Here is a 12,318-nt window from a genome sequence, read left to right as displayed (position 1 = left end):
TGCGCCGCGTGCGTCACGAGGGGCGGGGCGCGCCGGGAGGTGGTGCTGGCCAAGTGCAGCCTCCTGAGTAGCACGGCGGGTGGAGGGCGGGGCGCTCGGAGCTCAGCTTCCCGCAGGAGGCTCGGGAGGCGGAGGCGCCGCGCCCCGGGCGCCCGCTGAGAGCTGTCACCGCGAGAGCGCCCGTCTCGTTAGAAACTGACTTCTGTTTAGCTGTAAGAAGTGGACGACCCGGGCGAGGTGACGGGCGAGGGGTGGGCGCGCGGGCTGCGGGGCCCGAGGACACTCCAAGTCTTCTGCGCGCTGCCCGAGCTGCGGAGGGAACGGGCAGGGCGTCGCCCGCCCGCGGGTAGGGCCATGTCAGGAGGTCCCGGATCGGCACTGGCGGCCCCCGGTCCGGGCGCCCTGAAGCCAGCACCGCGGAGTTTCAGCTGCCTCTCGGACCTGGAAGGCAGCGTGAGCTCGGGGCCGCGGCCCTGCAGGCCTCCAGGTGGCCTCGACTGCGCAACGCCACCGCCGCCCGCGTCGTCGGGCTGTGACCCTCGCCTGCGGCCCATCATGGTGCGGCGCGCGCGCTCCTTGCCCAGCTCGCCTGAGCGCCGCCTGCAGAACGCGGGCGCTACGGGGGCTACATGCAGGCCAGGCTGCAGCCGGCAGCACCGCGTGCGCTTCGCCGACGCGCTGGGCTTGGAGCTGGCGCAGGTCAAGGTATTCAACGCAGGCGACGACCCGGCAGTGCCGCTGCACGTGCTGTCGCGGCTCGCCATCAACGCGGACCTGTGCTGCAGCAGCCAGGACCTGGAATTCACGCTGCAGTGCCTGGTGCCCGACTTCCCGCCACCTGTCGAGGCCGCCGACTTCGGCGAGCGCCTGCAACGGCAGCTCGTGTGCCTGGAGCGCGTCACCTGCTCTGACCTGGGCATCTGCGGCACAGTGCGCGTGCGTAACGTGGCCTTCGAGAAGCAGGTGGCTGTGCGCTACACATTCTCGGGCTGGAGCAGTGCGCACGAGGCGACAGCGCGCTGGCGCGGGCCAGCAAACATGGCGGGCACCGAGGACGTCTTCGCCTTCGGCTTGCCAGTGCCACCTTTTTTGCTGGAGCTCGGCTCACACGTGCACTTTGCGCTGCGATATCGCGTGGCAGGCGCCGAACACTGGGACAACAACGACGGCCGCGACTACAGCCTTACTTGCCGCAGCCACGCGCTGCACATGCCACGCGGCGAGTGTGAAGAGAGCTGGATCCACTTCATCTGAGCCGCACCAGCAATCATCTGCCTGCTGGCTCTCACACCTCGGTGGCTGCTCTTCCCCACACCATCGCCTTGCACCCCAAGTCGTCTGAGCACGCTTCCTTGCTGCGAGGTCCCCTGGCAGTGGCCCGTCCTGTCTCTACTTGAATCGTCTGTCACTTGGCCTAAAACGTTGCCTCCAGTCTCTAGAAGGCCAACTTGTTTTCTGTGCTGTGGGAGGGTGGCTGGGTGGGAGGGTGCGTGGAAGTGACGGCCCCTCGGGGGAGAGCCCAGGCAGGGGCTCTTTGGGAAGGCCCGCCCCTCCTGCGGGAAGGCCTGTGGCTCTTGCCTGCGTCTTGAATGTGTCTCTGTAAACTTCGCTGTTATTTATTGTCATCGTGATGCTGAGGCCTTGCGCCATTCGTGGATGCCTTCTCAGGAACGTTCGGGATTTAATGAGCTTAAAAAAAAAAAAAGTAGTGTGTGTGCAGTGCCCATTGTAAACAGAGTATTGAGTGTGACGCACATCATGGTCCCTCCAGGCAATCCTGCCCCAGGACGAGGAAAATCTGAGACCGCTTTGGCTTGCCAACGTCTCTAGCCTTCTAACAGTGGGTAACTATTAATAGGTAAGAAATGTATGCCTCATCAGTCGCCACACAACCTTCCTGGGAGTTCAGGCTGCCCTGGGTGGCTGGACGTCTCCTATATCTACAGCTGAGGAGGAGGAAGCAAGCTTAAAACTTTCTAACTAACCAAATAGCAGGCTTTTTGCAGTCACAATTCACCGCATGTATCTCTGTCCTACGTGTTTGGTCGTTATTTGCACATTATCAGGTCATTCCGTTTAGGTTGGAAACAACCTGAACATTTTAAGAACGCTTGCCTTATTTCAATTTTCAGGTGATGCTATAGAATTTCAGGTGACGGTGCCCTTTGCAATTACCGTTTTGGTGATTAAGATGACTCCTTTTGGGTCTTCTTAAGCATCCAAATTTCCAGCAACCATCTTTCAGAAGTCAAGTTACCACTTGGAGCTAGAAGGTGTTTACAGCAATGGCCAGGACACTGGAGGAAAAATAATCCTCAAGTATTCGTTTCTTAATTGTTTTAAGTGGCATTTATATAGGCTTGGTTTTATCAGCTACCTGCCAATTTTATTCTTTGTGCCTCCAGATGGGAGTTTTGTTTGTTTAACTTCTTCTGGACTTATTTCCCAGATTTAGAACGATAAATGAATTTTTTGACCTCCAACCAACAAGTCAAGGCCACTGTTCCTTGCAAAGTGCCGCCGTTATTTAAAACTCCCAGGAAGGGTGATGATTTCTTTTGGTGCTGAGCAGTCTCTGACAGCAGGTGCTAGCACTGAGTTGTAAAAAAAAAAAAAAAAAACAGCCAAAACGGACAGTATCTCAGAGTTTCAAACCAGTTTGTTCCAGTTTGAACCCCTGCTGAGACTGTTTTTCCATCCCAGATATACTGAATCCGAATCTAGAGTTTAACAAGATCCTCAGGTGATTCTTATGTAAGATCTTGTTACATTTTTAACAAGATTGGTTTGAAGCTGCGAGTATTTCTAGCTTGTAAGGTTTGACACAGTTAATACCAATGTGGCCAATATTTGGATAGCTGTCACCAGTGAACTGCCCTGAAATTTTTTAATGCTAGCTGACATTTGTCAAGTCAATTTTAAAGGATATGTTTTGCCTTTTGACCAACTTGTTTTTGATAATTGCATCTTCTGTGTTTTTAAAATTGCTAGGAATAGGGATGGCTTTGGTGTCTCCTGACCCAAGAACACTGCATTTTGGTTTAATATATTGCGAATGAATTGAACAATCTCTGGCTACTAGCACACTGCTCTAAGTTGACATGGAAGAGAGAGATGCCTGGTTACTTTACCTTCTGTTTAACAAACCATCTAGATCAGCAAGCCTGAATGGGCCATGGTTTCTATGCCCTGTGCTCACAGGGCAAGAAAATTGTCCAGAGCATTTGGGTGTTAAGAGTTAGAGCTGCTGTATGTATTGTTGTTTAAAGGCCTGTGGAGAATCTTGTAATCTATGTGCAATCGCTTGCTGAAAAGTTCCTGGTCATGGAACATAAATGCTGTATCTTTCAGAGTCAAAGAGCCTCAAGGTGCCTTTTAAAAATTAACTTTTTGAAATGTAAAGCTTAAATATACCTGCCTAGTTGATAAAGAAGCTGTGGAACAGCTTAAGAACTTTCAGACCCTAAAATACAATTATGTTGCTTCCACATTAAAATTTTGTAGCCAGTTGTGCAATGCTGGGCTGTCTCCCCAAAATATATTCATGTTTGTCATTTAAAATGATTTTTACCCAAACTTAAGTATTAAAGTTTATGTGCAAAAATGGTCGTGTGCTTTTCTTGTGCTGGGGTGTTTTTCTTGTGACCTAATTACAGAAAACAAAGCTGTAGAAATGTCTTGCATCTTATCCTTTCTAAAACGCTGTCAATTTTAGGGCCTTGCTAAAAGAGAAGTAATTGTACGATTGTACCTCAGTTTCAGTAGTACAACTGTGTATTCATTTGAGAAACTAAAATCTAATCTTATAGGCTAAGTCAGCATTAACCTAAAGAAAACTCTAGAGGAATGAAAAGGATGAGATTATTTTATTTCTCTAACAGTGCCTCTGAAAGCCTGTGTATTGAATAATTAGCGTGTGTCTGCCTTTCCCCTGGATCGTGACCATTTATCGTGTTCTCTCTTGTTTGATTGGCCACCGTGCTTTATGTATTTGATTTCATTTAATTTGAATTTATTTTAATTCATAAAATTATGCTACTTGGTTGCTAATAGCTCCATTTTCTTAACTGAAAAGAGTGAAGCTCAGAGAGGTTAAGTCATTTGCCTCAAGTCCCACAGCTGGTAAGTAGCAAAGTCAGCATTCAAACCTATACCAGACTCCAAAGTCTATGCTTTCTCTGCCGTGTGATGGCACATATAAAAACCTAAAAAAGCCAAACCTGTTGCCATCGAGTCAACTGCGACTCACAGCAAGCCTACAGGACAGGGTAGTACTGCCCCATAGGGTCTCCTAGGAGCGGCTGGTAGATTGGAACTGTGGATTTTCTGGTTAGCAAGACAAACTCTACCATTGCACTACCAGGGCTATGTAAGTGGTGCATATAGGATGTTCCCAATTAGTGCTTGTTAAATTTAATTGAAAGCCAGATTTTGATTATGACTGACAAAGTTCTCGACCATAAGCCATAATCTAAACCTTTTAAAAACAGTTCCCAGGAGATTCAATTAGTGATTTTTTTTCTTCCGAGTGTTAGTTTGCTTATGTTTACTAGATAATCCCTTTGTTTCTGAAAATACGAAACAACAAAAAGGGGTAAAACATTTTTCTGCTAGGAAGTGGTGAGGTAAGAAAGTAAAATTTTTAATTTTTGAAGTGTTTTAGTAAGCTGTGCATTCAGAACTGCTTTGTCAGGAAGATTGTGAAATCTATAGGAGAAAAAGATGTGGAAAGAATTGGTCATTACATAAAGTTGTCAGGTCATGAGATTAAAGCACTGTACAATCATATATTTTGTATTATACATTAAAGCATTTAAATGTGTGAAGAATTTTAAAATACTGAAAATTTGATCATATAAAATTCCCCCAAATCCCTGCCTATGTACTTTATATTGCATGTCTAATTTGTCAGCCTTCATTAAAAAAAATAAGATACAAAAACTCGGTTCAATGAGTGAGCTACACAGTTGTCGAGTTTCATAATTTAAGTCCCAGAGAGCCCTAGCCAAACAATATTAAATATCCTTTTGAAAATTTCTATTATTCCATGTGATTTGATCTGTTTGATCATCAGCTGTGTTTTTATTCTATTCCCTCGTATTTATTTTTCCAAGTGCTTTGCACTACATTTAAATCCAATATTTTAAAGCAGTTGGTGACTTTTCGATAGGAAATTAAGATGTTACTAAAATGTAATTTTAAAAGTTGAGTTGGCAACATCTATAACACGTTTAATTGTACATACCCCTTGCCACAGAAATCCCACTTTGGGAAATTTACCCAACACAAACGTATCATTTGTAGTAGAAGTGAACATTACAAAGTAGTACAAACACCCAACGACAGAGGATGGAATTTGTTCAATGTTGTTAATCCATATTATTAAATATTGTGCAGCTGTTAAAAAGACTTAGCTACATCTTAATACACGTGCAGCAATGTTCACGTCCTAGAAAGTGAACAAATCAAACTGTAGAGCAGTGCCAGGGCTCGAGCCCATTTTGTTTTTGACAAACGTGGGGAGAACGTCCAGGTGGCTGAGCACTCAACGATTGCCTCCAAAGGACGTGATGGGGACCTTGCATTGTCTGCTGTGTCCATTTCTAAATGGCTTGCCTCTTTCTACACAACATGTATTGGTTTTATAGTTTAAATGGATACTTTTTTAAAAAGTGAAAAATTCTAAAACATGGGAATATGGTGTGGATGATTCTGTTCAGCCTCCTCCCACCCCAGAGCCTCGGGTTTTGCCCAATGAGGGGCCGACCCTTGCAAGCCCAGCTTCTGGGAGACCTGGGGGAGTCCGGCAAGGGGCGTGGGCCTCTTGAAGGGGGTGTCAGCCCTGGCGTCCTTCCCCCAAATCCTCACAGGGGTCACCGTTGCCAGGTGTGGCCGTGACCCCAATGGCTCTGCTGCCCCCGACCCAGCTCTCTCGAGTAGTTTTGGGGAGATTCGGGTGCTCATCCCGACCCACAGCCTTCCCACCTCCCCAGGCCTATCCCTCGCCCGTCTGCCGGCAACCGAGCCAGAAGCGACCCCAGCGCGTCCCCGTCAGCGAGGCTGGAGGCCGGGGGCGTGAGGGGACACTGGGCGGCATTTGTCATGGCGTAGTTTTTTTTAGGCGTCCATCGAGAGAGCACTGGCGCGCAGCGTTTACACTGGAGCTACTGTTTACTCCGCGGGACCTCTGCCCGGACGGGGTGTGACCAGGCACCCCCTTGCCTAAGGCCGGGGACCCTAGCGGGTCACAGCTCCCCTGCCACAGGCCCCTGAAGACCCCAGCGCCGCGGCGCGCGCGAGGGGCGGGGCCTGGCCTGCCGGCGGCGCTGATTGGACGCGGCGCCCACCGGAAGCCGCGCGGATTGGGTGGGCGCTTCCCGCCTTCCTGCCGCGGTCTGAGGCGCTGCATAGTCCCTGAGGCGAGAGACGCTAAGCTCTAAGGCGGCGGTGGCGGCGCGCTCGAGCGGAGGCCTCCTCAGGCGGTAGGTGCGCACCGCGTTGGGCGCGAGCAGGGAGCTTGCAGCCTCGCTCGAGGCCTCCAGGTCAGGGGTGCCCGACGGTTGGGCCCGGGCCGCTGTGGAAACGGCGGGGGTGAGGCCAGGCTGAGGGAGACGCCAGAGGCCTCAAGTCGGCGGCCGAGCCTCCTGGGTGGGGCGGCTCCTGACCGGACTTGGCGGTCCGGGCCTGGCCACAGCGGCGGCCCCTCGCCTTACGCCCTAGTGGGTGGCAGCCCGGGCCTGACCTGTCCTCGTAGAGGCCCTTTGACGCCATCGTCCCACAGTGGTCGGGGCCGGTGTGGACACGGGAAAACGGGGCTTCGGCCAGCATCACAGCTTGGCTGTGGGGATCCATTGGCCTTTGTCGTTAACCTTGTCCCTGTGCCCGCTCCCCTGGTCGTCCGTGACCCCGGCCTCTTGGTGGTGAAGCCGTGAGGTGCACACCTCCCCTGGGCATCGTGGCAGACGCCATTAATCGGCCGTGGGTGGTGCCACGGGCGGGACGGAGCCGGCGCTGGCGGTTTTGGAAAAGTCGGTGGGTTTCCACTTGGTGGTGGAGGATCGAGAATATTCTGTCGCTCATTTAGCTTTAAATTTTTTTTAAAAAACCAGGCTCATTGAAGTTAAGCAAAAACGAGCTTATGGTTCCCATCTGCTGCCCGCCCTGGCCCACCCCATGGTTGGTGCTGTGCGTTTCACTGCCCAGCGCCCCAGAGGGTCTCCGAGCCCCTCACCCGCAGCGACCGCCAGCGGAGACGTGCACCTCCTGCCCCCCGGCGTCGCTTCCGGCCTGTGCCGGGTCGCTGTGTCAGGTGCTAGTCTTGCTTCGTTTGGGTTTTTGTTTTCCTTCTAGAATTTTCTGCGGGTTAGCTTTGGGAGTGGCGTCAGCTGTGGCAGAGATGGAGTCCTGGTGGCGCGGCGCTTAAGTGCCTGGCTGCTAACGAAAAGGTTGGCAGTGGGAACCCAGGAGCCGCTCGTCGGGAGAAAGATGTGACAGTCTGCTTCCCGAAGGAGCACAGCATTGGAAGCCTATGGGGCCGTTCTACTCTGTCCTGTAGGGTCGCTATGAGTTGGAATCTACAGCAGCGGGTTTGGTTTTTGGTTTATGGCACAGGTGATAGAGGGTGCTTAGCGTTTAGGTCTATTGTTGCTGGCGTTCATTCAGTTGTAGGAAAATCTGTTGTTGCTGTCCTTGTCTGTGTTATGGAGTAGGTTCTAAGTGCCCACAAAAATGGCTGGCTGGCTGGCTGGCGTTTTTGATTGCCTTATTTTTTCACAGTTTTGCTTGACCTGGCTGTATGTTTTCGTAGACCCTTTTCTTTTTGGCTATGTTCCTGATCCACTATACTCCCCTCCTCCCACACCCCAGTGTATGTTCATGGGTTTCACTCTTACACGTATTTGGTTAAATAGCCTATGTTAACCTTTATCATGAGATAAGATCGTACAACTCCCCCCCCCCCAACCCTTGGTCTCTAATTTATATTTGGAAATGTTAAATATTATGATGGAGGAGAAGACTTGAAATTGATCTCTTGTTGCTTTTATTCAGGCAGCTTTGGAGAAAAAATATGTGCCTCCCTTATCTGTCAAGTTTTTTTTTTAAGTTAATCATTTTAATTGTTAGCCTGTACACATTTATCTTCTGTTTTTTTTTTTTTTTTTCGTGCAAACAAGTCAGCAAATAAGTAGACCAAGACTCAAAGCCTACTATTGACTACTTGACACCCAACCCCATGCTTGTGTTGAAAATGTACTGTTCCATGCTGGGTTTCCTAGGTTGTTCTGTTACATAGTACTTCACAAAAATATTTTAAATTGTTTACCAATGTTGGTGAAAAAAATAAGTGTATCACTTTTTCTTTTCCTTCTAAAGTTAGCTTTCCCTTTGCATTTGCAAAAGTTTGACTTATTTGATATTGTAGTAGATAGTGCTAACTTTCTGGCTCTGTTGTGGCCAGTATTCATTCAGCCTCAGGGTGGAGGGAAGTGGTAACTGGATTCTTGCTCTAGTTTTTTTTTTTAATCTTCCTATGTGTAGATACTAATTAATTTTCCTTTTCCTGACATATTAGTGAGAAAGTAGGCTAGAAACTAAACTGTCTTGTAGCTTAATGTGTGTCTTGGCCATAAGTAACTCTTCTGCGCTGTATTTCATGTTTCAGAGTATTTTGTAAAATATAATACTTCAAATTGTTTCGGTTGTGATTGCAGAAAAAGCAAAATATAGTAGACAGGCCTGTCCAACAGTTGCTTGACCTTAGAGAAAGTGTACAAATGAAGGCCCTTCTCAAAACATTTTAAGTATTTGAAGTTTTAACTCAAGGTACCAAATTGTTAAATAAATGTTCTAGTCTCCAGTTTCACAGTATACTTTCATTCCAAAAAAATAGATAAATATGTATAAAGCAATGGTTTTTATGACTGAATGTTGGCAAAATATCAAAGATAACAATGCATTTATTGTGGATATTTGGGTATTGAAAGAAAGGCTGGTGATTTTTGGATGAGTAATAATCTAGGTCTTTTTTTTTTTAATAAAGACCTAGATTATTCATAAATTACTATATGTTTCATAAAATATTTTTTTCTTGACTATAGCAAAATTGCTAACCAGGTTATAGTCAAGATTTTTACTTATGTTCTATTGACAGTAATGATCTAAGGATTAAAGAATAATATGTAATTATATTCAAAATGTACCAAATCTGATTATATTTTCGTAAAAACACAGTGAAATAAGTACAAGCCAAAACCAAACCTATTGCCACTGAGTCAGTTGCGACTCACAGTGACCCTATAGGACAGAGTAGAGTTGCCCCATGTGGTTTCCAAGGTTGTAAATCTTTACAGAAGCAGACTGCTGCATCTTTCTCCTGAGGAGTGGGTGGTGGGTTTGAACCACTGACCTTTTGTTAGCAACTGAGCATACTTAACCAGTGTGTCCCAGGGCTCCTTTTAAAATAAGTATACAAAATAAAAATCAAGTGTTTGTCTTTTAAAATTTCTGAAAAATTAGAATTCTTTTGTAATTAAAACATAAAGATTATAGCCCAGGAAACCCTGTGGGGACCCTTCTTATAGGGTCTCTATGAGTCAGCATTGACTCAATGGCACACAACAACAACATAATTAAAACAAAACACAAATTATTAATGAATAAAATTTTTAAATCAAAATTATCTTAATGCTGGAACCTTTTTGAAGAGTTAAGCCTTATTATTTTTTATAAAACTAAACTTACAAACTAGTATTCACTTGCCATCTAACTGCCGTTGTAAAGAATCTATATCATGCTTCATGCAGTTTATGTCTAACCCATTACCTTCGAGTAGATTCCAGCTCATAGGGACCCTGTAGGACAGAGTAGAACTGCCCATAGGGTTTCCAAGGCTGACATCTTTACGGAAGCAGATGGCCACATCTCTCCCACAGAGTGGCTGGTGGGTTCAAACTGCTGACCTTCCAGTTAGCAGCCGAGCACTTATCAGTGTGCCACCAGGGCTCCTGGTTTATGTCTAGATCTATCTATCTATACAAAATAAAGAATTATGTGAATTGCTTAGTACTATAAAATAGTCCTCAGCCACGATATGCAGCTATTGCAAATACCATGACTAATTTGCTAGTACTTCCAGAGCCACAAATTGGAATACAAAGAGAACAAGAAAATGGACATGGACACTGTTAGGAAGTGATATTTCATTATGCAGGAATCAACTGCATTCTTGCTCCATGAGAAGAAGAATTTGATAGTTAATATGTTTTTTCTCTTAGCTAAGCAGTTATGTTGCTCAAATACTACCTGCATTCTGAAGCAGAGACATTTTAAAATGTCAGCATCACCTTTTCTGCATTCAGTGGCAGCCTCCCCACACTTCTTCAAACATTTTTATTACAGAAAATTTCTAACATGTACAAAGCAAATAGAACAGTGTCACTGACCTGCAATCCCCTTATCAAAGGCATTAAAACAAGGAATGTGAAGAAGTGTTTCCCTGGGGCCTGAAGGGCATTAAGTTATGAGAGTGAATGTTTGTGGTTACAGAGTTTATTGGGCCAGTGCTGAGTCCTGGATCCTGAGTGGATAGAGATGCCCATGTGCCTGTTAATAAACTTGTATGTGTTTCTGTGTGTGAGAGAGAGATCACACTATAGAACCCAGAGCAGGAGCCCCTTTTGCCCTTCGTCTGAGGATAGTAGTGACTGAGAGGATATGTATGAATGTATGCTGAATCTTACGTGACAAACTGGATTAATTTGATCCATTGTATTTCTCAGTATGGTATAATTAAACTAGGTGCCTTGGTTTTTTTCTCCCCAAAAACCTGTTTTTCTTCCCCCCACCCCCCCCCCCATCATTTTTTCTTTTTTGGTCCATTTTATTCTCCACCTCTAGGTCTTTTCTCCCTACCTGGGCAGTTATCCACTGTCACATACATACAGACACACATATCCATAACAGTGTATAGCCTTGTTTTGTGTGTGTGTGTTTCTTTATGTATCTCTCGTTCTGCAACTTTTTATGGCATCACAGTGTTTTTGAGATAAACCACATTCTTAGACATAGATCTTGTTCATTCCATTTAACTACTGTGTTCAGTCACAGCACCATGTCACATTTCGTCTGTGTGTCCACCACCACCCCCAACTGACATACAGGCTGTTTGTCAGTGTCTAAATGGAGCACCGTCAGTGTAAAATACACGCTGGATTTCAAAGACATAGTACAAAAAAAAAGATATAGAATAGATAATCTACAATTATAGTCAGATTTCAGTACCACTTTTTCAATTGGTGGATCAAGATAGAAGATCAACAAGAATGTAGAAGATTTGAACAACACAATCACTCAACTTACCTTAATTGACATTTATAGAACACTTTCTCAATAGCAGAATACCCATTGCTTTCAAGTGCACATGGAACATTTACAAAGATAAACTATAACTCAGGGCCATAAAACAAGACTTGATAATTTTTTAAGGATTCAAGTCATAAAAAACATGTCTGTGACCTCATGGAATTAGTTTAGAAATCAGTATCAAAAAGATACCTGGGAAATCTCCAAGTATTTGGAAATTACCACACTTGTAAATAATTTTGGGGCCAAAGACAAAATGGTAAACTAAGACAGTGTTTTGAATTGAATGTAAATCAAAACACTGTATCTCAACATTTTTTATGGTTACGTCTTTAGTGGAATACCACCAAAGCAGTGCTTAGGAAATTTATAGCACTGAATGCCTGTATTAAAAAAGAAGAAAGCCCTCCAATCAGTGACCTCAATTTTACTTTAAGAAACTACAAAAGGAAAAGCAAATTAAACCCAAAATAAATAGAAGAATGAGAATAAAATCATCAAAATCAATTATATTGAAAACTAGAAAAATAATAGAGAAAATGTTTCAGAGCTGCTTTTTAAAAAGATGATTAAAATTGATAAACCTCTAGACAGGCTTATCAGAAAATAAAAAGAAAAAAATACTACCAGTATTAGAAATGAGAGATTTGACACCAGCATCTAATTTTACAGATATTAAGAGAAGAATAAAATATTATGGAACAGAATAGGGAGTTCAAAAATAGACCCACACATATATGGCCGATTGACTTTTTAAAAATAATTTTATTGTGAAAATATACATAACAAAATAGTCATCTCAGTTGATTTTTGACAGAGGTGCAAAAGCATTTCAGTGGAGAAAGGTGGTGAAAAAAAATTCAGTGCATAATGTGCACCATATATAAAAGTTAACTCAAAATAGGTCATGGTCCTAAATGTGAAACCTAAAACTATAAAGAAAACATTAGAAAGCCT

General features: G+C 45.1%; 1 protein-coding gene across 1 annotated transcript; it reads left to right on the top strand.

Annotated features, from left to right (window-relative positions):
• The first annotated feature begins 91 nt into the window (after positions 1-91).
• On the top strand, positions 92-2,630 carry PPP1R3D (protein phosphatase 1 regulatory subunit 3D). Its single transcript, XM_003422201.4, has one exon. The coding sequence runs from the start codon at positions 355-357 to the stop codon at positions 1,252-1,254; it is 900 nt and encodes a 299-aa protein (XP_003422249.1). The 5' UTR covers positions 92-354; the 3' UTR covers positions 1,255-2,630.
• The last annotated feature ends 9,688 nt before the right edge of the window (positions 2,631-12,318 follow it).

Source organism: Loxodonta africana, chromosome 24 (assembly GCF_030014295.1).
Source record: "Loxodonta africana isolate mLoxAfr1 chromosome 24, mLoxAfr1.hap2, whole genome shotgun sequence".
Classification (NCBI taxonomy): domain Eukaryota; kingdom Metazoa; phylum Chordata; class Mammalia; order Proboscidea; family Elephantidae; genus Loxodonta; species Loxodonta africana.
Note: the sequence above shows the minus strand (reverse complement) of the source record. Positions and strands in the feature narration are given on the sequence as shown.